This window comes from Pristis pectinata, chromosome 6 (genome assembly GCF_009764475.1).
Source record: "Pristis pectinata isolate sPriPec2 chromosome 6, sPriPec2.1.pri, whole genome shotgun sequence".
Taxonomy (NCBI): Eukaryota; Metazoa; Chordata; class Chondrichthyes; order Rhinopristiformes; family Pristidae; genus Pristis; species Pristis pectinata.
Window position 1 is genome coordinate 22952516 of NC_067410.1, and position 26648 is coordinate 22979163.

The 26648-nt window shown below is 37.1% G+C and overlaps 1 protein-coding gene across 1 annotated transcript in view; it reads right to left on the reverse strand.

Annotated features, from left to right (window-relative positions):
* Positions 1 to 2115: 2115 nt before the first annotated feature.
* LOC127571736 (transketolase-like) overlaps positions 2116 to 26648 on the reverse strand; it is a 31528-nt gene continuing 6995 nt past the window's right edge. Inside the window, exons 2-14 of the mRNA XM_052018396.1 lie at positions 25729 to 25846; positions 22622 to 22735; positions 22205 to 22302; positions 19270 to 19461; positions 16363 to 16490; positions 14950 to 15143; positions 11999 to 12163; positions 11382 to 11538; positions 10989 to 11119; positions 8312 to 8395; positions 6803 to 6899; positions 4689 to 4811; positions 2116 to 3694 (exon numbers count right to left, since the gene is read on the reverse strand). Of these exons, the coding sequence (XP_051874356.1) occupies positions 3516 to 3694; positions 4689 to 4811; positions 6803 to 6899; positions 8312 to 8395; positions 10989 to 11119; positions 11382 to 11538; positions 11999 to 12163; positions 14950 to 15143; positions 16363 to 16490; positions 19270 to 19461; positions 22205 to 22302; positions 22622 to 22735; positions 25729 to 25846 (1780 nt within the window). The 3' untranslated portion in view covers positions 2116 to 3515. The remainder of the gene's footprint in view (positions 3695 to 4688; positions 4812 to 6802; positions 6900 to 8311; positions 8396 to 10988; positions 11120 to 11381; positions 11539 to 11998; positions 12164 to 14949; positions 15144 to 16362; positions 16491 to 19269; positions 19462 to 22204; positions 22303 to 22621; positions 22736 to 25728; positions 25847 to 26648) is intronic.

Genomic DNA, 26648 nt, shown 5'->3' on the forward strand with positions numbered 1-26648 from the left:
CATATCCCTTGATAGCCTAATTAGATACCTATCAATCTCCATCTTAAACATGGGGTAAACTAAGGGGAAGATATGATGAAGTTACTGAAACTGAAACAGAATCAGTAAAATTGGAAGTTCTCCTAGCTGTAGTATTTTGGTTGTTTTATGCCCATGTTTGCTCTGTCTATTGGATTGATTTAATTTCTCTTCAATATCTGACTACACCACTTCAACTCCAGGCCCCGTTCCCCCGGCAAATTTGTTTAAACCCTCCCCAGCCATATGAGCAAACATCTGCTCCCATTTCCTGTCTTTGTTGGCACTTTCTCACAGAACTGCTGTTCTGCTTGTCCTTGTTATTCCAAGTTAATAAACTGTTTTGCATTATCAGTTTTCCCCCCCCCAATCTTAGTACGACAGACACAGCCCCTGAAATCCCAGATCTGGAAATGACAGTGACCCACACAATTGGTTAGTGGCTCCAAATTCCAAGATAAGCAAATATAACAATTTTGGATGGAATAAAAACCAGGCTTTCCATTCAAAATCTAATGTGCACACTTGTTCAGCAGCAAGATGACAGTATTCAACGTTGACCTCAAAGAAATGCATCATCTGACTTCAGACAAAAACTGAGGGGGAGAGGTTGGAGAATTCATCACTGCATCTTCTCCCATTCAGTGCTAAACATGGTTGGAAATGTCATCTTGGACTCAAGATCAGACAAAATTAATAGAAGGTACATCTGCAAATTCAGCAATGACAGCCAAGAGAGATAAGCATTGAAATGAATGGAAATTTTTGAAAGCTTTTAATAAAAATGCAAAATAAATTGGAAAGTTTGTTAAAACTGGAGTCCTGATGAAGGGTCTTAGCCTGAAACATCGACTGTTCATTTTCCTCCAATAGATACCCAATAGATACTGCCTGACCTGCTGAGTTCCTCCAGCATTTTGTGTGTGTTGCTTTTTCTCAAACCCCTTTCCTCAATGACCAAGGGCTGTGTTGGCACATTGAAGGCATGGCTGAATTTCATCAGTGTTTGCCTTTTCTGAGCATTGGCCCTCTAGATACAGGGGTCTGATTGAAGTCAGAAATGCAAGCCTGATGTGCGGGCAGATTCCAGGAACATGGGTAAGTGTGTAGCCAGAGATCAGAAAAGATGGTGACCAGAGCCAGGGTCAGGAATGTGGGTAGATGTGCAGCCAGATTAAATTAACCACCACCTTGCAGTATTTCTAGTGCAGGTTAGTGATGTGGAATGTAAAACATGGCCAGGATTCTAAATATCCAAGAAAATCTGTACATTTAGAGTCATTATGGAGTTTAGCTTAGATGCCTCCCTGTTAAAAACCATAATCAACATTAACAACCAGAAGCAGGAACTCACCATCTACCGAAGACCATCCAAGGACATAGCGCCATCAAGAAAACCAATTAAATCTTAAAGTTGAGCAGTATAGATTCCAGTGTAATGATCAAGACTCAAGTCCAGTTCCACTTTTTGAGAGAGAATGGGAGTGATACAGGAAGGAAAAGGAGGCCTTTTTGGCAAATAATTTTCAACAAGCCTACAGTGCTTCATAGGATCAGATCTGATCCTGCTAACCCAAAGCCATTCATTAACAATTGTTGGAGTAGCTATCTTTCAGAATAATTCTACATGCAACAGATTATTTTATCATTTGGAAGATAGGAATTCAACCAAGGGGGTACTCTGAACTGAAGACATATTTGGGCAGAATAGAGACTGCTTTGAACTGCACATACAAATCAAAAACTAATATTACTGCTTTGAAGTTGTGGGAAATGTTCAGCTCACTATACTGCTCTGAGAGCATCTTAAATATATCTAATACTTATTTTGGCCAGGGGTTATTGCAAAAAAAAATTATTAAACAAAATGGACCCATCACAACTGTAGAAACTCATCTTAACCCAAACTTATGTTCTTTGTTCTAATTGTGATGATTTTTCTAAACCACATTGCAAGTACAGCAGCTAGCTTCTGACCATCCATTCATGCCAACTGTATCTTTCATCTGACAGAACAGCTTGATTTAAACCAACACCTGGAAACCAAATTCATTGATGGCAGCCACAAGAAAACTTCAGAAACTCTTTCTTTTACTGTTTGTAAAAATTTTATTACCTTGCTGTGTCAGAGCATTTCCAAAAGAAAACTTGCATTTCTGAACTATGAACTTAAGTTGAAAATCATTGTATATTCAAAAGTTTCTGAAGCAACATTAAAAAGAACTTTGTTAATTAAAATCCTTTCAACAATTTTTAAAAAATTATCCCAGCAGAAAAAAAGTAAAGCAGCATTATAAATGCACCTGACTGGCATAAAACCAATTTATTTGTTGTAAATAGCAGCCAAATTTTCAGTGTTACTTTGGTTTATTTTACCACTGCAAGCAGTTTACAAGATTCTAAAAATTAACCATTAATTTTGCAGTCACTATTTGAGCACCATCTGGTGAGGGGAGAGAAATATAATATGGTGAAAGGGTTCTAATTGAACTTCAATGAATTAAAATCTATCAGGGTCTAGTAATCAGTACCAGCAACTAACAGATGAACAACAGTAGTTTACATTTATATAGCATCTTAGATGTTGGAAAGGGATGGTTTAAGCAGGATATTTCAAAACATGGAGCCACATCAGTTGAAGGATAGTCACCAAAGGCATATTGAAAAGGACTACTTGAGAGGTCAGATTAAAAGGGGGGGAGGGGGCAGGGGGGATGTAGAGCTACATGGTCATGCTGAAGAGCAAAGCTATAAAGGGATTTAAACTCAAGAAAGTCAAGGTGGCTTGGCAAGGACAGTTTAATAACAAAGCAGGATACATCGGATGGGATAAGGCAAGCACAGTTTTGGGTGAGCGGTAGTTAATGCAGTGCATTAGCAAGAAGGATGGGCAAGAGAGCACAGGTTTAAAGGGTCCGAAAATGATAAAAGATGTTGTAAATGACTTCATAATTGAGAGAAAGCCAGAAGTTGACAAGGACATAGAGGGAAGTAGGTAAGTCTTTGTGACATAGAGAATGAATAATTGAAACCAATACACTGTTAAATATCATGCTGAAATTCGAGTTAGTGGGTTCAATGAGTTAGCAGCTTGGGTGGATGTTGGAGTGGTTACCATTGGTTAAAAGTTGAACATATTCCAACCACAAGTGTCTTCAAGGAGCCCTTTTGATGGGAAAACAGACTGGCAAAGGATGGCTTTCCACAAGTAGTACTTTAAACCAAACCTGGGCTGTAACTATCTGCACACCATTAAATAGACATGCTTTGTGAATATTAGCACAGCACTGGAACAGAGAACATTCCCAGTGGCTGTAAAACAATTGGAGACAACAAATGTCACTAAAGGGACTACTTCAAATATTTCTCAAGGTAACTTTCATAGTTCATTTTAAAGTTTACAATTACGTAAATCCAAGAAATACATAAAGCATTTTTCTAATATAAACAAATCAGTGAAAATTTTCAAACTTCATCCCACATTCACAATGTAGGGACTACTGCTGATTTTCAACAATGTATTTCACGTTTTTCATTATTGCATTTGCATCAATCTCAAACTTTTCCAGTAGCTCAGCTGACGTTGCACTAAATGGTACACCAGATACTGCCATGCGGTGCACTTTAATACTAGGATCCAAAGCAACAGCAGCTGCCACTGCTTCACCAAGACCACCTGCAACCAGACAGAAAATCTAGTTATCCTTATGGCTGTAAGAATCTACATTTTAAGTGATTTAGTCATACTAAGCTTGTTTAATTTAATCAAACATCTTAAGACCATGACTGTAAAAGATGGGGGGTGGGGCATGTGAACAACTAGACCAACTAGAAATGGCGCTCATTCCAGCTCGTTCTTATGAGATTCTGAGGCAGGGCAATAAACAATTTGAAAAGGATATTAGAACATAGAATAGGACCTTCAGCCCATGATACCAAATTATTGCCAAAGGGTAAATCAATAGGATATTAAAACATGGGCCTTCTGTCTGCTGCTCTCCAACAGCTGGCATTGAAGACCCATTTCTATCAGAAGACTCCACCAGTGGCCAGCCATGCATATCAAATACACTAGGTTGTATTACTGCCCACAGAGATAGACATGCATTGCTTTCATGGATCTAGGTGCAGCACACTACACAGGAGGTTTACACACTCCCATATCATCTCAGTTGGTTTTGAAGTTTGGCTCCAAGTTTTGCTGACAACTCAAATTTGGATCTAAATGCAGTCTTCCCAAAGTCTCATAGACACAAGGGAAAAAACAATTTTGTCAGCCTAGAAAAATAGTTGGAATTGGAAAAAGAATATTTATGGCTGTATTTTGAGCAGATATTTGAAGTTGGGGTGAAGTAAATTTTTTTTTGAAGAACTTTGTATTTCATCTAGGAATGTTCCATTTTCCTCACATGACTTACACTCGATAGGCCCTCCTATTTGTAAGATGCATTGTTATATGGGCAGAAGCAACCCCACAAACCTCAGCTGCATGCTGCTGCAAATGAGAAGCTAAATTATAGAGAATAAAATGCAACTCCCAACTCTCCACTTTCAATTTAACTACAAAAATGCAAACATTTGGCCCATCCTATAAACTATACAATTAGCTCCAAAGCAAGTGTTTCATCCAATCATGCCTTTGCTGGCTCAAATGCATTTTAAGACCATACCTTCATAATAGTGGTCCTCCACAGTGATAATCTGCTTAGTTTTGGTGCCTTTAGTACAAGAAACGATTGTTTTATCATCGATCGGTTTGATAGTAAATGGATCAATCACTCGAACATACACACCTGGAATATCAGATGCAAATTTTATTACACACAATGCAAATATCTAAATCATTTCAAATATAGATTCAAAAATATTCTTTATTCTTTAAAGGCAAGAAAACAAGAAGAATGTGAATAGTTTGAAAGCTTTATAATTTGCTGCCTATCCCAGTTGCAGAGATCCTCTAATTCTTTGAAATCCTCATCAGTAAATTTCATCATGACATTGTCCCATCCTGCAAAAATCTCACCTTCTCCTGCATTATCATATTTCCCTTCCAAAATATTGCATGTTTCCTCAGTACATTCCTTCTTCCTCCACCTCACTATAAGTGAACTGTCTTGCTTATTCTACCTGGAATTTCTTCCATTAATTCTCCTCATTTGAACCAATTCTACAATGTTCCTTTGGTGGGCAGAAGGATTAACATATGTTCTGGTAATACTCTTTTCATATCATTAATAGTACAGAATATTATTTTCAATCCCTGGTCTCTACCATTGCGATTTATTTGCTCATTTCTTCACATTCAACAATTTTCAAAAAGGGTAAAATTATCACAATTTATATTGTTTATTTTGATTCCTAAGCTGTGTTTAAGCTACAAAAATTAGAGTAATAATGAATTAGCAAATCATAAAGCATTGAACTCCATTAACATCCTGAAAGTTTACCCATTTCCTGAATGTGCCCAACTTGGTAAGTAATAATGGCTAGAATACCGCTTGTACGAAATACAAACTTCTGATTTGCACAGTCAATCAGCATCCACATTGTGGCATAAAATCACAAATTTACATTTATATTTGCTTCCAGGATGGTTTACTGTTTATTTCAACCAAATAATAAATGTGCTGATGAAGGATCTTCAACTTGAAACATCAATTGTTTCTCTCTCCACAGATGCTGTTTGAACTGACGAGCATTTCCAATTTACAGATTTCTAGCATCTGCATTTAAAAAAAAATTGCAATGCATGTTCCTTGGTGTGTTTATTGCAGAGAGTAAGTGAACCTAGAGTGAATATTTTCTGTTCACACTTGGTCTAAATCTTTGCTATAATCAGCAAATGGAAAACATATACCGAGTAACTCCAAATATTAACAACCTTTAATGTTAACAAGGTTCTTCCCTTAATTTCACTGCACTATTTTAATCTTGACAACTTTGAAATGACCAACAGGGATAAATTGTTGATAATTATATTAACGTGATAATTTGTCTGCTACAGTTCATAACTAATATACTGCCTCTAGTTAAATACTCATTTATGATGCTGTCTTCTGTATTCCCAATGTGCTTGCTATTTTTCCTCCCCTCAGGCCTCACCTTAATTGATCCAACTTGGTAAGTAATAAAGGAGAGCAAAACTGATTCCCCAGAAATCTTTTAAGCTTCATTCTTATGTTAGCATTCCAAATCTAAAGCTTCTTTCTTTCACCTTAATTTAATCACAATGTAAATCCCAACAAAAACTCCAATCAGTTTAATCTTCTGAAATATGGTGGATTTTTTGCATTAGAATCAAAACATTTAAATGATTGCTAGTCAATGCTTTAATGTGCAGAAATTATTTGAATAACATGCTGATGCTCATTTCCACTCAAAAAAACTCATCCTTGACTATTGTAGTAATATTTGTTTCAAATACAGAGTCAAAAGCATTGCTTTTAACCCTTATCTATATCTTCTAAAGATGGCGTGGGTTGAAACCTGGATGTCATAATAAAGAGAATAGTGCACGGTTGGAGATTTCACAATTCAACCATATTCCTAACACACCAATTCATTCAATATCTATTAAATCCTTTGCATTCCATTAAAGTATTGAATGAGCAAGCGAGGGAGGGTGTAACTTTATAAGAGCAATTCAATCACAATGTAAAATGCATTGCAGTTACATTTACAAAATTTGTAAAAGCTATGTAATCATTTGTGATAGAAAACAGTATACTGAAAGAAAGAGCCTGTTCTGGAGAAGGACTTGTGGTTTCAGCAGTTTTATATTTACCCTCTTCAGCCAGTTGAGTGGCTGCAGCCAATGCCTCGCGCATTGTCACCCCAGCGGCAATGATAGTGAGCACATCCTTATCAGTCTTCCGCAGAACCTGCCAAAATGTACAACTTTCTTTAAACTGTCAGAACTACCTTTTATTAATGTCATTTAACCTTAAGCAGAATTAGAGTCTATTAAGATCACCATCTGTAGCCTCTACAGTGTAAACAAAGAACAGATTAGCAACTAGGATACACTGCGCTACCATTTTCAGAACATAAATCTTGAATCCAGCTAGCCTGTAATGACCAAAGTATTTTTTTAGTTTACTAATTTCTCAATATTTTTGTCAATGAGTTGAGATATTTCCATGAGACTTTAGAAATACTTTCTGAACCCTTATGGAATACTCATGTTTAACTGCATCTATCCTGTTAAACTTTACTTGCATACCATCTTTCTTACCCCACCACTCATGAGCTAATCAGAATACATATAGTTCTGCGATTAAGCGATAGTTCCATTCCTAAGAAACCTGATATTATAGGAAACTGCATTATAGAAACAATTGTGTCAATGAGAAAAGAGGGGGTTAGGGGCTAAGACTGAATAACAAAGTTATTCTCCCCTCCCCCCCAAACTGGATTTTCAAAAAAATGGTGCTTTTTTAACCCATCTTTTCATAAAGGTATTTTTAATAGCTATAAAAGTTTATTTTGGTACTGCAAGCTAAAAATACTAAAAGCTGTATGTTACATTGTTTAATAAAGTATCTTTGCACAAATATCAAGAGAAGCGATTGCTTGTCAATTTCCAATGGCCTAATGAAACTAGCAGCCTGTGTTCTTGTGAGACAATGGTGTCTGATTACTGTGAGGAGGTTACATGTTAAACAGCTTTTGTTTCAAAGACTGTTTTCCCCCCTCCAAGACAGCCTTCTTCTCTCCTTGTCAATTTCCAAAGTAACTTTTAAGCAGTTCTCTAGTTCCTGTTCAAAACTATAGAAACACACGTTATGGCACAACTACCTGTATTTGCATTTTTATCTGGTACTGTGGATAATTCTGCACTTGAGGTGACTACAAATGCAAGCCCATTTTGCATCAAGATTACTCCAGCAGGACTGGGACCAATTCTTAACTATTTAAACTAAAATAGATGAGTGTACAATATGAAAAATCTTGATGTGTTAGATATTGCTTATTGATGATCATACAAGTCCTTGAATTCTCCAAATTAATGGTACTGTGGATAACTTGGTTGGTACAGCACAGCATCAAACTTTAACAGGGTAGGAAACAGAATGCAACACAAAATGGGTATTGCAGGCCATAAGTGGTTATTTCCAACTGGACAATCAAATAAAATAAACCACCAAAAAAGTACAATCATCTCATGGAAAAAAAGATACTTCTAATCAAGCTTGCTTGCCTACAGCTGGAGTGGTATGTTCATTCAAACATTAGGATAAAATGAGAAGCTACTCCATGAATTTTCATGAATAATTTTTGCTATGCTGCTTACCTTAGCTTTTCCAACTTCAAATATTTCAGTATTTTTATAAATTATTGTAGTCTCTGGACGACTGGTTCGAATGAAGCAGATACCCTAGAAAGGAGAAACCAAGATTTCAGTTAAGAATTGAAATATTGCTATATCCACAGAAAATATTTCAAAAACCCTGCACTAGACATCACGAAGGAAAGACTGATGCATCTGATTCAAGATCAAGGTTCAGCTCCATCTGGGGATGGAGGACATATCTTAACTGACACTTCAGCACAGATTATATACTGTGTGCAAAACCACATCGTGAAGCACTTCGGGAGATCTTATAACCATGATCAAGTTCATATTTTCTTCTAAACAAGATCGAGTGCCATACTTGTAAATCAAAGTAGAGTCTTAATCAAAATAAACCCATCATGACTGTACAGGACCACAATCAAACCAAATTTTAACTTTACAAAGAAATTTATATTGCAACTCCAAATTATTTTCTGTTAACTTAGCTGCAAATCTGCTGTGCTGTGAAGTTAGCCTCTTAATGTATTGCTGCAAGGCAGAGCAAGAATTCAGTTCAACTCCTTCCAAATACACTGGTTGTGAAAAAAGAAAAAAAAAACTGCTGATGCTAGAGTCCTGAAGTAAAAACAGTAAATGCTAAAAATACATCAGGCAGCATCTGTGGAGAGAGAAAAAAAAATTAACATCTTCAGCTCATGAGCTGTGGAATGGTTTCAAGCAAAGCCTTGCCACTGTTGGAAATATAAAGTCCATAAAAGCAGAAAATGCTGGAAACATTCAGGAGGTTAGGCAGCATCTGTAGAAAGAGAATAAAAGTTAACGTTTCAGGTTGAAGACTCTTGATCAGAACTCAGGAAAGAGAGAAAAGAAGTTAGTTTTAAGTTACACAGAGGGTGACAGAGGAATGGAGAGGACAATGGGAATACCTGTGATTGGATTGGGTTTGTATTGCTATGGTGATTTGCTGTTGATGAAGCCATCTGGATGATAGATTAATAAGTTAGAGAGAGAGAAAGTAAACAAAAAGGACATGTAAAACCTGTACAATATAGGTCAGAGCTGTAGGAATTGCCAGCAGGTCAGCAGTGTTAGTGGAGAGAGAAAAACTGAGTTGTTATAACAGATGGATAAGCTACAGCAGAAGTGGCCAGAGAATGCAAGTTCCCTGAAATTGTTGAACTCAATATCCAACCCAGAAGGCTACAACATACCCAGATGGAAGATGAGGTTCTGTTCCTCAAGCATACATTAGGCCACATTGGAATGCTGCAGGAAGCCACAGAGAGATGGAAGTGGAATAGAGGATTAAAATGACAAGCAATTGAACAAAGATGCTCCACAGAATGGTCACCCAACCTGCATTTGGTACCTCCATTGTAGAGGAGACCATATTGTGAGCAATGAATGCAATATACTTGATTGAAGTGAATTGCTGCGTCACCCAAATGAGCTGTTTGAGACCCTGGATAATGTGAACAGATAAGGCAAAAGAACTGGTGTTGAATCCCCTGCTGTCTATGGGAAAGTACTGCAAAGAATGAGATTGGTACACATGAAAGATTGGACCAGGGAGTCACAGAATGCTGAAAAGGGGTTGGGCGGGGAAGGCACGTCTGACGGTGTAATCTTGTTGAAGGTGGCAGAAATTGAGAAGGATGATTTATTGAATGTGCGAGGCTAATGGAGTAGAAGGCAAGGACCAGGGGAACTCTAACCTTGCTCTGTCTTGGAGGAGAGGGGTTCAGAGCTGAGATGCAGGCTTTAAATGTGGCACAGTGGGAGGAAACAGAAACACACAGGAAAGAATATGTGCTAAAAGGGAGAATGTGCATTCAGCACACTCAGGATCATACTGGGTCCCCTTGAGCTATGAGGTAGCAGCACCAAACACCATGCTACTATGCTACCCTGGGATAATAGAATTTGTTTAGGAGGCTGGGTGAGAGAAAGTACAGTTGAAGTCGCTGTGGAAATCAGAGGACTTTCAGTGAACATCACTAAGCTCCCTGTAGACAGGGACCAAGTGACCTAGAAAGGAAAGGGAAGAGATGGACCATGTGAAGGAGGAGCAAAGTGGATACTTACAGTAAAAGTAATGAACTTTGAGTTCTGTATGAGTGACAGAAGCAGCACCAATACAGTCATCAATGTAGCAGAAAAAGAGTTGAGGCAAGGAGCCCAAGTAGGACTGAAACTAGGGATGTTCCATGTATCCTACAGGAAGATAGTTAGAGCTTGGGAGAACATTGGGCGGAGTTGAAGAAGTCATTCAGTGTGAGAACATTCAACCAGGCATATCTTGATCGGAAGAAATGCAGGTGAATTGTTGCTTCATCTGAAAGGACTACTTGGGTTACTAGCTGGTGAATGTGATGACGTTAAAAAAAAGCAATTGTTACAAGGGGAGTGATTAGTGGAGATAAAAGAGCTGATCAGGGAATGGTCCCTTTGGAATTCACTTTCAGAATTTCAGCACCTACAGTTTTTTTTGATTTTCAAAAAAAATGTCATCCCCAAGTTGATACTGTTGTCAATTCTCAGGATGACCAGGATGGGAGCAGATGGTGATAAAGGCGTGTGGGGAGAACTGGTCTTAAAAAATGTTAAGAATTGCTCTGCTGTTAGGAGCTATGCGGTTGTAAAAAGGTGCTGAATTAAGCTTTGCAGCCTATACCTTGGTGTTAGCAGCTAGTTCCACTGCCCGTTCAGTTGAGACAGCATCGCTTGGATAGAAGACTGTTGAGGAGGGAATGGCACGAAACAGAGCCAAATCTTCCAGACCCATTTGTGAAGGCCCATCCTCACCTAAAAAGAATTAGCAGCGTTAGAAAATATTCCACTACCCTCCGAGGGAAATGTACGTTTGGATTCTAAGGTAAGACAAAGATGAATGAACTATCATCTGATGCTTCTCTATACTCATAGGTAAAAGTATGACCACTTACACAAGGTATTGAAAGACTTATGCAAGCCTGTATCCAGAACAGGAAGAATGATGCAAAGAACAATAAAGGAAAGCTTCCAGATGAATTGGGAATTATTTTAGAAATATTTAGATTAAACTCACCAATTGAGACACCACAGTGGGATCCAACAAGATTAATATTACTCTCAGAAATTGCTGCCATACGAATCTGATCAAATGCTCGGCAGAAGAAAGTTGCAAAAGTGCTGGCAAACACAACGGTCCTGTTCCGTGCACAACAGCCCACACCGACACTCACCTGCAAAGAAATGTACGGGGTTGATAGTCAGTACTTAGACAACTGCAGTTGTAAAAATAAAAATTCTTTTTGCTTTCATTTTCTTGCATTTTCTACCCTCTATAGACTGTCAAATAAGGCAAAAAATGTAAGTGACCCAAAAAAATTGCACCTCTGAATTATTTAATCAAAGATCATTAAGGATGCCATTTTATCTTATAGAGAATGTTTATACTATAAACAATGACAACAGCGAATTCCTGCTACCAGTCTAAATACTCCAGCAACAAAAAAATTCGCAAATAGCTAAGAGTATACTGGTGGTAACCCAGGAGCAAATAGGCTTGACTGGTACAGTAACAGTGAGATGAAAATATTAAACTATCCCGGCAACACATTAAAAGTCAGTCTCAATTTTATCATTAGGCACAATTTATCCTAACTTCCGCTTTTATTTTCATGCACAAATACTACAAGTTACCATGTTCTGCTCTGCAATGAAACATTCAACGAAACGTGTAGGATGTTCTTTCTTGAACAACTCCGAAAAAGTGGAGTTCTTTGTATCACCATCTAAAGCAATCACATGCTTATTGCCATGACCCAACTTTGCCAGTGCAGTTCCATATGCTTTCCGTGTAGCTACCTGAAAAAAATTCCAAATAAATAGCTCATTAAAAATAATCTAAATAACACACAGACTATGCCTAATTGGTGATGAAATTGTGGAACTCCTTGCCACTTACAGCAGTGGAGGCCAGATCAGTGGGGGCGTTCAAGGAGGAGATAGATAGATATCTAAATAGTCAGGATATCAAGGGATATGGGGATAAGGCTGGTAATTGGGATTAGAATAGTTTTTTTCTTCTTCCCCCATTCCCCATTTCTCATTTCTATTTCCCTTTCCTTGGAGCAGACTCGATGGGCCAAATGGCCTGCTTCTGCTCCCTTGTCTTGTGATCTTGTGAATAGATGTTTCTTGTTGGTTTGAGCAGCTGGGACAAGGATGTTAGAGAAAAGTTCGTTTTATCCTAAAACTATCATCTACTTTCCTACCCAGAGTCAGGCTTCACCCCTGTGCATCTTGTACAGCATTTTCTCAACTGTAGGAACATCAATCAAAAACAGGAATAACAAGAAAGCACATTAATAGTTTTAAGTACAATTGTACTTGAGCAACACAAAAGAAACCCAAAGGCCAAGCAATTTAGGGCCATGCTCATAAAAAAAATCAAGGTTAACAATATTGTGCAAACAGATGTTAAATATACCAGCAATAGAGGTGCAGCTTGGCACAAATTTTTCTCTGTCACTAAATAGTTGGAGCCAGCCTTCGCATTCAACAAATCATCTTTTGCAGTTTCTGCTTCAACAAGATTCCATGACCAAACACATCTTCCCTTTCCCTCCACTTTTAGCACTCAGGAAGGACCATCCTGCAACCCACCTGTCCCCACTCCACTGGTGATTCCCTACTCTGTTTCTCCATCTTCACCAACCACTCCCACTTCTCAAGGCACTTTCCCATGCAACCACATGAGATGCAACACCAGTTTTTTTTAATATCTTCCCTTCCAACAATTTAGGGACCCAGTCTTTCCAAGTGAAGAAGTGATTCACTTGCATTTCTTCCTGTCTAGTGTACTACATTCTGTATTTGGATGTGATCTCCTCTACACTCGATAAACCAAGTGCAGATTGGATGACTACTTTGTGCAGCACCTGCATTCTGTCCACAGGAGCAACCCAAAGCCTCCAGTTGTCTGTCACTTTATTTATTCATCCAACTCATACTCTGTCATTCAGTTTGTGGACTCCTGCATTGTTATAACAATACAGAGAGCTAGCTAGAGGAATAATACCTCATCTCCCATCTGGGCATGCTGCAGCCTTCAGGATTCACTTTTAAATTCAACAATTTCTGGTAACTCTCTTTCTGTTTGCATCAGAACAGGTGAGGTCTGCTGTAGGTCATCCATCTGTAATATTGGTTCAGTTTGTCCTCTCTTCCCTAGCACAGCATGAACTGCTGAGTACTTACCATGTGTCTGCATTTCACAACCTTTATATGTCCCTTTGTGTTGTTTTTCTCCCTCCCTCTCTCTCTAATTGCCCTTAAAATCTAGAAAGTAGATTGCTTCATCCATACTTTCTCAACAACATAAAACTAACTTGTTTTCTCTCTTGCCCAGTTCTGACGAAAGGTCTTAGACCTAAAAGGTTAACTCTGTTTCTCTTTTCACAGTAGCTGCCCGACATACTGACTATTTTCAGCATTTCCAGTTTTTACATCAGATTTAACTTCTGCAGTTTATTGATTTTTATTCAGCATTCTAATTGCAATTTACAGCAAATTCATTCCAAATGATCTTAAATCTCAGGATATTAGACTCTAATCCAGTTTTGGAATCTGGACCAGAACAAATACATGAACAGTCAAGCAACTGGGAAGCAATTTAAAGAGACAGGTACAGATGGTCAAATATAATTTCAGTTCTATAACTATTCCTAAATTGGCAATTTATTAAAGTGGCTATTGTGACATTCTTGGATAGAATATAACAATCTAAACATCTTTAGAAAAAGATACGCAAAGAAATCCAAATAATCTTGACATCAGCTTGATATTAAAGATATTTAACTAGTGACTACTGATAGCATTGTAACAAGCCGGATGGCAGGAGTTAATATGAGAATGATAAAACTGTGTTGATCAACTACTTTGTTTAGTAACTGAAATGTTCATTTCCTCAAACTGTTTCATTCCTCCTTTAACCTAATTGTTCCAATTACATTAATTTTGAAATTAATATCTTTATTTAATCAACCAACAATAATATAAATCAGGCAGCAAAAATCAATGGATATATATTATGGAGTGTCCTGTTCAGTAAACTTGTTCATTCTTCTACATGGAGAAAGAAATACCACAGAGTTGCTGGAAATGCAAGTTGATAAAGAGTTTGTGGACTCTCCTTGGACCAGTGAATAACATGACAAACATTATATAGAGGGCACATAGGAGGTACTTCAGAATTAACAGATTCAATGTTAAATGAGTTGTTTCCCTCAATTTCCCTTTTCAAAATTCAATTCTCATTCCCAATTGACATTGAGGATGTGGTGAAGAGTCATCTTCTTAAACACTACCTTATGACTTCCCCCAAGTCTTGGAAATGACTCTCAAGTATTCACCCATACCTTTTTGTTAGTTACTACTAAATCTGTTTCGATAGTAACATTACAGAAAAAAAAAGCTGGTTTGGGTTGCGTCTCCTCCATCCCAACCCCACCAACTATGATCTGATGCTTAAGCTGCCACCCACTCCACTCTCCAAAAGCCTAGAGTGCATCGGTAATTGCCTTCTAATTTCGAGAACACATTGACTAGAGTTCCTGACCAGGATCAGTGATATCAGTGGGATTGTTTACCTTCTCCTGATGTTTGTATTTGGGTGGAGAGTTCAGTTTAATATTTTCAATAGATACAGTTGGTGCATCCTCTACTGGCTGCCCCGGAGTAAGCTTCTTGCTGTTCATGATGCCAGATTTGATTGAGTTAATAATTCCTTCCACTTTATCTTTTGGAATGGGTTTGCCATGCCAATTTTCTTGATCTTCAACACCTGAAAATATTTCAAACTTAGAAGGCAACACACAACATACTTCCACAAAGTCCAACAGGCTTAGGAGCTTAAAACCCACAGATCAGCAATCTTGCTAGAACTGCTATGATGCAGCATGGAGAATTTCTCACTCCATCCTCAGTTTTTAGTAAACACAGAATACAAAATTAGCACACAAGATTGTTTGCAACTGAGTTAACAGATTCAGTTAAACAGCCAAGTAAAAAGAAAATCAGTGAAGAATTCTCAATTATTTCTGTTTTTTTTTCCTATTGTGATTTCCAGGATCCTTTGTGGCTATCAGTAATATAACTACATTGGGTTTCTCCATAGGAATTGCTCTTCATTTGGACTTCCAGAAGAAATATAAAGACAAGAAAGATTCAAGGCCAGTCAGGCTACACCAGAGCTATGGTACATTCCAGCCATAAAAATTCTACTCCAGACATGAAGCACAAATATGCAACTTAGACTTTCAGAGAATTAGCAAATGCAGCAGCACCATAATGTAGAAATGACACAATCTAATAAACTTGTAGCCAAACACTGCTAGCAGCTGACCTGATCATAGCTGTCCCTTAGCTTTTATATTTCAGGATTTCAGATTGCTTCCAAGAACCTGACTAACAATTAGCCGTTCTTAGACATGAATTACGTAAAGTTCACAGCAAACTCATTTGGCCCAATTTGCCTTTGCTAGTGTTTATGCTCTGTTCATCCTTCTCCCACTTTTTCATCTAATTGTATCAATTAATCTGTTCATCAGTGCACCCACAAAGTCGTATCCAACTTCCCGTTGAAAGTAATTATGCTATTTACCTCAATTACTCCCTGTGGTTTACTAGTGACTTGTATTTATAACCCATTACACTGGATTTCCTATGTGCAAACATCTCCAAAATTACGATGGGATAAAATAGATGGAAAAAAAATGAGATGATGTAGATGGAAAGACATCTATTGGGTTACCCTTCAGCTTTTGCTTTTCAATTTCCCCATCCCTGTGGAAATATCTAGATTAACAAAAAACATTGCATGAATGAGCTTCACACAATGGGAATTTGAATCTGAACTTGTGTTACTATTAGTACTCCTACACAGTGTCACTGACCTGCTCTCTTTGCATAACAGTTTTGATTTCCATGTACTCAAATATAGACCTCTGTGCTCACCAAGACAAAAATAAAATAGAATTTCAATTAAAAAAAAGTTAAGATACCTTCGATGCCTTTTCCTTTAATAGTCTTAGCAATAATAACAGTTGGTTTGTTGTTGACCATGCTAGCCTGCCAAAAAGCTTTGCAGAGTTCCTCAACACTGTGTCCATCCACCACTTCAGTATGCCAGCTGAATAGAAAAGTTTAAAACTTATCATTAAATCATAATAACCAACACAAATACCAATTCAAGCAGCTAATATGAGGACACAGTAATTTAGTTGGTTTCAAAAGAATTATTCATTGTATTTGTACAAATTAGTTTGCAAGAAAGTTATTTGGTCAATTAAAGCAATGGGCTGACACTCACTGAGCTGGTGCCAAAGACACGAGAATCACTGCCTGTAGCCTGCCCATGCCCTCACTTTACTGATCCAGTTGCAGAGGATTAAATGCTGCCCTTGGCATCCAGGACTCCAGCAGCAAGGTCTGAAGAGCGACAAGGCATTCAGAATCCTCACCCCCAACTTTGCTGGCGATAAAAATTGTTAATGATTTCTTTTTGAAGATTTAAAAAAAATGTCTGACAGTCAGAGACATTTAAAATTATTGAAACTTAACTAAATTTAAACTTAAAATTTTGTTAAATGAAATATTTTAAAATTACCTATCATGTAATATACAAATAGTTAAAAACATTAATAGTAGCAATTTAAAGCAATTTTCCTTTCCATCTGCCTCCTAAATCTTGGCCCTATAATTCCTATTAAAATGAACAGGATGTTGTGCTAAAATGCAATTCCACAGTGGAACTTACTACCACTACTGAAGGTCAGCAGTTCCATTTCAATAACCAGCAATAATCAGCAAGTTCTGGCCCAACATGTAACTGACTACTTGCTACAGGTTACTTTAATTGTTACAAGATATAAATATGAAAAGGCAAGTCATTTTCAGCTTCTATACCAAATTCTACTTTTCATTCTGATACAATGGTATCCCCTCCTGCCTTTGTTCAATATATGCTGCTCCAGCATCAATCTGACCCCAAGTGCAGCCTCTGATCTCATATTCTGTCAGGACAACGTCATCTTCCTTCTTCATAAAATGGCCTTGCTTTTACTTCTACTTCAGCCCATCTGCTGCTAGAATCCTCATCTTTACCCCCACGCACTTTGCCTCAGGCATATGCTATGCAATACCCTACCAAAAAAACCTCTCTGCTTCATCGGTACCACATCCTCTTAATTATTTTCTCCCTGTAAATCCACTTTGACCAGCTTTTCGTTACATCTGCCAATTTTTTTTGGGTTTGCCATTTTTAAACAGTTTTGCATTCACAGAGAATTTTTAGAAATGTTTCATGTTACATTTTACAGCCACTAAATAAATGGAAACTGTAATAGGTGCAAATTAAAACTTTAGTAACACTGTAAATAAGAACACTCTGCTGATTTGATCTTACAAATTCTGCTCAGTTTGACAATTTTGGAATTAGATGATTCAAGCAGTGAAGCACAGAAAATTAAAACAAAGAAATTTAAAGCTCACTGTGTTCACCCCAGTCAGAAAAGTTATTAAGATTAATCCTGATTCTCAGCAAATAGTCAGTATCATTGTAGGTTACAGCCCTTGAAGAGCTCATCCAGGTACTTCTTAAAATGTGACGAATGTCTGTCTCTATTGTTCTTTCAGGATCACTACCTCCATTACTCCCCCAGTGATGATCAAACTGATCTACCAATCTTAAATATAAGCTTCCAGTTGTTGGTCTCTTCTCAAGGGAAATCTGTTGTATTTATTCTATACAAACTCTTGTTTATATAATTTTCATACATTTATGCACTACTAAATCTCCATTTAGTCTCCTTTGTTTCAAAGAAAACAATCTCAAGTAGCTAGTTGTTCCTCTTAACCATAATTCTCAAATATCCTCTGGCAACATCCTCATAAAACTCTTCCTGTAAATGTGGTGCTCAGGAATGTGTGCAATGCTTTAATTATGATTTGGATTTAGCAGTCCTAGAATGACCTGTATTCCACGCACCCCCCAAAAGGGACACGAACCTTTTAAACACTTATCAGGTATATGTGAAATGGCACTCAAAATTCATTCTGTCCCTCAACTCTGCTCAATGTTCTACCATTTATCATATATTCCCTCATCTGGTTGGCTGCCCACAATGGATTCCTTTACACTCCTCCAAACTGGATCCTATCTTGTCATTTTTCTGCATATTGAACCAGTATGATGACAACTTCTCATAGGCTAGAAGTCTCCTCTCTAGTCTTCCTCTCTTCAATGAGATGGCTAATCTTTATGTTGTCTGCAAAGTTCTTAATCTTATCCTCTATATTTAAGCCTAAATAATTGATATAGATCAAGAAAAACCAAGGACCCATTGACACTTGGTAGGTAGAATAATTAATTTTATTTTTATGAGAAAACAAAATTTAGATAGCATCTTTCAGAACTTCAAGATGCTCCCATGTGACTTACAGCCTTGATGTGATCACTTGTGATGTTTGGAGCCCTGCAGCTCAAACTGCACACAGCAATGTCCAGAACTAGCAAATATCTTAGCAACCAGTGATTCATCTACCTTAAATATTAGTTGAGGTATAAACATTGATAAACATTGACAGTACACCCATGCTTTTTGTCAAATAGTGCTGTTTAATCTTTCTTGTTCACGAAGCAGTGTAAGGGACCTTATTTTAACATCTTGAATAAAAAAAAGTACCTTCAAAAGGCACATCTTCCCCCAGTCTAATGAAGAAATAAGCTCATGGTTCTCTTTTTGCATTTAAGGGAATGTTGCTGACACAATCAGTATTTATTGATATTTATTTATTTATTGATCCTGTTCAAGTACTGATATTTAAAAGGCAAAAGATCATTATGTCTGCCCTCTTTTAGCAGCCAACACTTGAAGTTCCACATCTGAAGTTCAAAATTGAAAACTTACCCAAAAGATTCACAACGTTTGCGATAGATTTCAACTTTATGCTGCAGTGGAGCTGGTTCACTTTGACCCAAGCGGTTCACATCCAAAATAGCCATTAAGTTGTCAAGTTTGTAGTAAGAAGCAAATGCCATGGCCTCCCAGACAGAACCTTCAGATGATTCTCCATCTCCCAATAAGCAATATACACGGTAACTATAAGCAGAGAAAAAAGAAACATCTATAAAGTTCCCAGGTTATTCATCTCTGACATCAACATTTGTTTGAAAAATAGAGGTAATTTTATGAAGAGCCAATAAAGGCAGTAAAATTACTGTTTTCTGAACACTCACCTAAAAACTTTAATCCAAAATTAATTTAATTAGGGAACCTTGATAACAGAGTCAAAGGGTGCCTAGATATCAAGACCACTTGGCATATTAAGACCAGGCAGATGGACTGGTAATTGACTGGATTGATGCCATTCTTTATTTGTGTGCATATTTGGGCATTTTTTCATATTGTTAGTTGGATGCCTAGTACTGTAGCCACAATATTCAAAATTAAAGTTTGATTAAAATACTGAAGTTGGATACAGGTAAGCAAATATGCAACCAAAATAACATACAACCATAATTCTAAATGAACAAACTGTTCTGAAACAAGACTCTGATCCTAATTATTAATGCATGCGCAGCCTGCGTAGTTTGAGAATGCTTGTACATTTTTTTTAAAAAATGAGGTAAAGTAATTATTTACAACCCACAACAAACAGTATCTTTGGAACATAATCTTTAAAAAACATTTAACTGATGAATTATGTTTATTGAATATATGCTACAGTAGTGTTATTTGAATGTAATAATTAGCTATTTATCAGAATCAATGGTGATGCTTAGATAACTGATTCCTTTAAATACATGCAAACACCTGTCAAAAAATAATTTACCATCAGAAATGCTGCCTAGTACTTAAAAGGACATCTTTTAAAGAAGAAAGATGATGTCATGCAAAGTGAAAAGCATATGAAAATCAAAAACAAAAACAGATGCTGGGTCTGAAATAAAGAGAGAAAATGCTGGAAATACTCATCAGGCAGCATATGTGGAAAGAGAGGCAGAGTCAATGTTTCAGGTCAGAGACCCTTTGTTCAGAACTAGGCAGGAGTTAAAAAGATTTTCTTTTAAAATCTCTCTCAGTTCTGACAAAAGGTCCTTGACATGAATGTTGACCATTTCTCTTTGCACAGATGCTGTCTGACCTACTGAGTGTTTGCTGTTTTATGCCAGTGAAAAGCATATCTGCAGTACACATGAAAATAATGGAAGTCACTATGACTAAGCAGCCTTTCTTTAAGGAAGGGCAGATAGTCATGCACAGCAGTTTACAGTATTTGTTGCTAGTTTCAGTTCCCACCCATTATCCATGCCTGGACAATTTCCAGGAATAAAACAAATGGTTCAGGATTTATCTGATTTGGTAACAAATTAAAAAAGAGAACTGTTCATGGTTTTATGTGAAAATATAAGCTTTTAAAATCAACTAGAAGCAAGCTTCTTTGCACATAGTTTGAAGTAAACCCTGAGCAACCAAACTTGGTATCCCCTAACTGTCCTTGAAGTTTTCAGCAATTTCAATCACCAGCCTAATCACATTAAGCCATACCCTATCAACTAAAATCTTCCATTTCATTAACTGCTTTGCAGCTTACTACAATTTCCTGCAGAGGTTAACCTGTCATTATCACCATTTTATAAAGTGGCACCATAGTATGGTCTACATTAATATTTACTAAAGCTCAAATGGTTGCTCGGCCTACACTTGCTTTATTATGGCCACTGAACTGGACCTGCATTTGAGGAGGGCAAAAAAAGGCAGGAAAAGGAGCTACTGAATTAAGTGGTGTTAGTTTTCCAGTTTAATAGATAATTTGCTCTACATTAAAACAGAACAAAAACTTCAATAATCAAGAATGTTACAAACATGGTAGAAGTGAATGTTTCATTGCAAACTTTCAAGCATGAATCGAGCCAGGCAGATATATCCTGGAATATATTTATGCATCTCTGTTCTGAAGTGCAATTATGGAAGAAATTTTTGAGAAAGGATCACTTTGACTAATTAACAGAGAAGCCATTCCATGATAATCTTTGGGCAGAGTAATGTTTCACATCCACGAAACTGGAATATTATTTTTTAATTAATGTACTTGCAGAGAAATGAAGTCTCATAACAAATTCACAAGTTTGCATTCATGGACATCGAGCTTACAAGACAGTCAAAGGCCCTTAGTCAAAGTTTTGGAAGTATAAAGTAATCATTAAGGTAATGATTTCAGATATACAACTGATGTTCAAAAGAGGGGAGAGGCATAATTATTGAAACAATTTTCTTGGGTTATAATTTCTATAGTAACCTTTTTCACAATCCGTCTTAATATTGGAAAATATTTAAGAAAAACCATGATGATACCAGGGTTTGAACATTTAAATCATGCACAGGTTGCATGAATATCATTTATATTCAAGGTTCAGGTATGAATGAAGGATTTAAAAAGGAAGATTTTTGATCAGGTTAATATGGAGAAACTTTTTTTTTGATGGGGAAACTAAATGGAGCTCAGCTATTTAGATGCAAGATCATAAAGCTCAGTGGAAATTTGGAACTCTCTTTGCAAAAAACATACTGAATCAAAAGAAAATTTCAAGCCAAATACTAATTTCTAGTTAATCAACTGATAGAAATCAAAGTTGATGACAGGATCAGCCATAATCTGGTTGAATGGCTGAATAAGCAAGAGACTGAATGTCATGATCTTCTGCTGCAAATTTTGAAAAATAAAAGATCAATGTGTGCAACAGGTTATGATAAAAAGAGCAAAAAATGTATGCATGGTTGAAGATTTTAAATTACCATATGGATAGCTTTTAGGAGAACTTAATGATATAAAAATGATCACCTGGCTTTATCAAAATATTTCCCAGTATAAGCCATTCCAGCAGCAGCTCCCAGACCTTGTCCTAAGGATCCAGTAGCAACATCCACAAAAGCTAGTTTCTGAAAAGAGACAAGATACAAAAGACTACATGGGAACATATTACAGAAAGCAATGCCCTGGAAAGAATAGACAAGTGGATACAGAAGTTTATATTCCCCCAAAGAAATTTGCAGCTTCTTTCACTTTTCTTTGGAATTCTTATTTTTTTTTTTAAAAACGGCCAAAGTGAATAAGATCAGGCCCTTAATAATGACAGCTGTTGCAGACTCTAGTGAAATTAAAAGACATGATCCGTTTCCATTCCCCAAAATAAAGTGCACTTTGTTTTCTATCAAATGTTCCAAAAGTACATGAAAATAACATTTCCTTAATACTCACTGGAACAGGGTGTCCTTCAAGAATGGAACCCATTTTCCTCAATGTTGATAACTGATCCAGATTCAGGTAACCAAGTTCCGCCCAGACAGCGTACAATATTGGAGCTGCATGACCCTAGAATAAAAGTGTTTCAAAATACATTTCTCAAAGCTGAATGCTGTATTTTTATAGAAACTCTACCATCACAAAGATAAATAAAATTACACTTAAGTCATCAAAGCAATAATGCTGATTATCAGAAAGTACACAAAACACACAAGCACAAGAATTAAGGCTTGGTCCATCTGCAGTGTGCATCAGCCTTAGCTCTAAATCTAAAGGGCCAGGCAACCTCCACTATTTTCAAGCAATCTGTTAAGTGGGAGCTAGGCTGCCGAGTCTTACATTAGTGGTAGGGAAATCATTGGAGAAAATTCTAAAGGACGGGACTTGATGTACATTTGGAAAGGCAGGACTGATTAGGGATAGTCAGCATAACTTTGCAAGAGGGAAATCCTGTCTCACTAATTTTGTTCAAGTATTCTGAGGTAGCAAAGAAGATACATGAAGGCAGGCCAGTAGACATTGTCTATATGGACTTTAGTAAGGTATTTGATAAGGACCCACATGGTAAACTGGTCCAGAAGTTTAAGGTATATAGGATCCAGGGAGCTGGCTAGTTGGACCCAAAATTGGCTTGGTGATAGGAGGCAGAAGGCAGTGGTAGAAGAATGTTTTTCTGATTGGAAGTCTGTAACTAATGGTGTACCACAGGGATTGGTGCTGGGACCTGTCATTTTTGATGTATACCAACAACGTGAATGTGAATGCAGGAGGTATGATTAGTAACTTCGCAGATGACACAAAAATTAGTGATGCTGTGGATAGTGAGGAAGGTTGTATAAGGCTACAACAGGATATAGATAAGTTGGAAAGTTGGGTAGAGTATTCAGATGGAATTTAATCCCAACAAGTGTGAACTGATGCATTTTGGGAAATCAAATAGGGGTAGGACCTATATAGTAATTGGTGGGGCATTAAGGAATGTTCATAAACAGAGAGACCTAGGGATTCCAAGTCCATAGTTTCCTGAAAGCAGCAAAAGAGGCCAATAGGGTGGGGAAAAAGGCATATAGCATGCTTGCTTTAATAGGTCACAGCACAGAATACAAGAGTTAGGGCATTATGTTGCAGCGTTACAAATCACTGAATCGGCCACACCTGGAGAGATTGGATAGGCTGGGCTTGTTTCTCTTGGAGTCAATGAGGCAGAGTGGTAACATGATAGAAGTATATAAGATTAGGCGAGGCATAAATAGGATATATACTCAGAATTTTACCAGGGTAGGGGTATCAAAGACAAGAGGGCCAAGTTTTTTTTTAAATACATACATACAGAGAGTGGTTGAACTTACTGCCAGTGGAGGTGGTGGAAGAAACATTTAGACAGACACTTAAATAGGTAAGGCGTAGAAGGATATGGTCCTAAAGTGGGTAAATGGGATTAGCGTAGATGGGCAAAAAAGGTCAGCATGGACATGGTGTGCCAAAGGGTCTGTTTCGGTGCTGTACGAGTCTGGCAGGGAAAACGTATGCTGGATGGTTCGGAATAGTATTTTGACTCTGTTCAATGAGATGTGCCTTATTGCTGAAAATTGAAAAGTTATCTTAGACTGGCCATTTGCTTTGGGACAAATAATTTGTTTCGTGACTGATGGCTATTAGGAGATTGGTAACATCAGCCTCAATACTGGCAGTGTGCATTCTGACAGCCTAGAGCCAAACCAACTGGAGTTAATTGGAGATCACTGGTATCCCACTTCCAGTATGTGTGGCATTGATGGTAGAGACAAAAAGTACACGCATTTTATGATGTAACATAATGCAATAACAGAGGGAGAACCAGGCAGATTATTGCATTTATTTGCCTTGGCTTCTTGCAAAAGGTGCGTAAACATTTTAAACCATGAAAGACGAGGGGAGAGCAGGACCACTCCAGCAAAATGCTAGTAAAGGGCGAGCACAGTGTGGAGTAGGTCACGTTACTGCCTCACAGCTCCAGTGACCCAGATTTGCTCCTGACCTCTGCTGCCATTTGTGCAAGTTTATACATTATTCTGTGAATGTAGGGGTTCCCCCAGGCACTCTTGCTTTCCTGCCACATTCCAAAGACATGCTGGTGGTAGGTTAATTGGTTACTGCAAATTAACCCCAGTGTAGGTGGGTGGTAGGAAAACCAGAGTGGTTGATGGACATGCAAGAGAGAATCAGTTATAGGGACATAAGTGGTGGAACAGAATTGATAGGAATGCTCAGAGTCAACATGACTTGATGGGCCTAATAGCTTCCTTCCATTCTGTAAGGAAATAAATAAGAAAAATGGTTAGCTGAATTCCCGCTTTCTACAGTGTCAACATCCCCTTCCTCTGAGGTGAACGTTATGGCTGGTAAATGAAAAAAAAATTACAAGACTTTACAATTAACAGAAATTTACAGTTGACAACGATGCTATAGATTTTTAACATGCAACAACTTTGGTCTGATCAATACTGAATGTACATCACTTGAAAAAATCCAAATGGCTAAGTGGCTATGAAGTACAAATTTAATTGTTTCTGTATTCAATTTCATCTTTCAAACTTGTTAAAAAATTATAGCTTTATCAATGAACAATACTGATTATTTTCATCTGTTCAGGCAAGATTTTGGGGGCACTGGCCGAACACGTGAGTCCTTCAGCCAAAGAAGCAGTTAAAGTAGGTAGCACAGACGTTCTTATCTCCAACCCAACTTCAAATAATTTTGTGTATAGTGTATTCCCAATACGATTTTAAGTGAAATGTTTCTGTAATTGATTAGTTCTGAAAATCAGCACAAAGTGTGCAATCAAAATGCACTCATAATGACTTGAACCATATTGTGTGTGCATTTTGTGAAGTTATTACATACAGGCCTTAATCAAAATGCTATTGCATATTTTTTCAACATTAGAATGTAGTATTATTGTACTCTATTCCGCCCTTGTTTGTTTGTATGATTATCTGCTAAAAGTTTAACCTCACAATTCATGGCAAATATTACAAGACTTTGTGTGAACGAGTTTTCTTGCTCATAGCATCAACCTTTACCTTTGAGAGTATAAAGCGATCGTTGTTGGGATTCCTAGGGTCTTGTACTTTGTATTTCATGGTGTGGAAGAACAGGACAGACATGATTTCAGATGCACTGCAGCATGATGTAGGGTGGCTGAAAATCAAATAAACAGCAAGCTAACTCTAAGATTGCAAATCTGGCATTGATAATCTGTTCAATTTTGCAGCATTTCCTTTCAGAGTAGGCAATTACTTTAGATCTGATTAATCTCACTTTGCTGTTCCACAAAATATAGCAGTTATTTCATTTGTGTTTACTGCAGTTTAAGAACTGCATTGCTGAAATAAGGTAGTATTTGAAAACGAAAATTGTAATTCAAGACTTTTGTGCTCAGTTATGCATAATTTTGGCAACAATCGATAGTCTGGGAATATATAGAATAAAAATGAGTTTATCTTTCTGTTTAGTTATCTCAGTATGAAATAAAAGTACATCCTTTTCCAAACAGCAGGCCATTGTTTCAAAGCATAATAAATGATCGTATCCTTCATACCCTATTAAGATCGTTATTTTAAATGTTACTACTCCAACGAATAAGTTATTATATAGTGTTCTTCATTTATAAAGTCAGAAGCTTTTACTGCAAAGGAATAAATGTTTTAATAATATTGAGAAATTGTCAATAGACAATGCAAACATTTGAATTGATATATGGTACAGGATAAATCAAGTCATTAATCGGTTTATTACTTCAACCTCCATATTGAATACAAATCATTAAAATATATTGGCCATCAAAAGCTTAATATTTATTGCCAGTTTTTACTTGCTGGTATCTTAAAAGGAAATGCTGACTAACCATGTCATCTTCAACTAATGAAAACAAAATTAATTTGTTAAATACATAATAAAAAACTTGCACATTTTTTCACCAGATTAATAAATTGGAATAGCA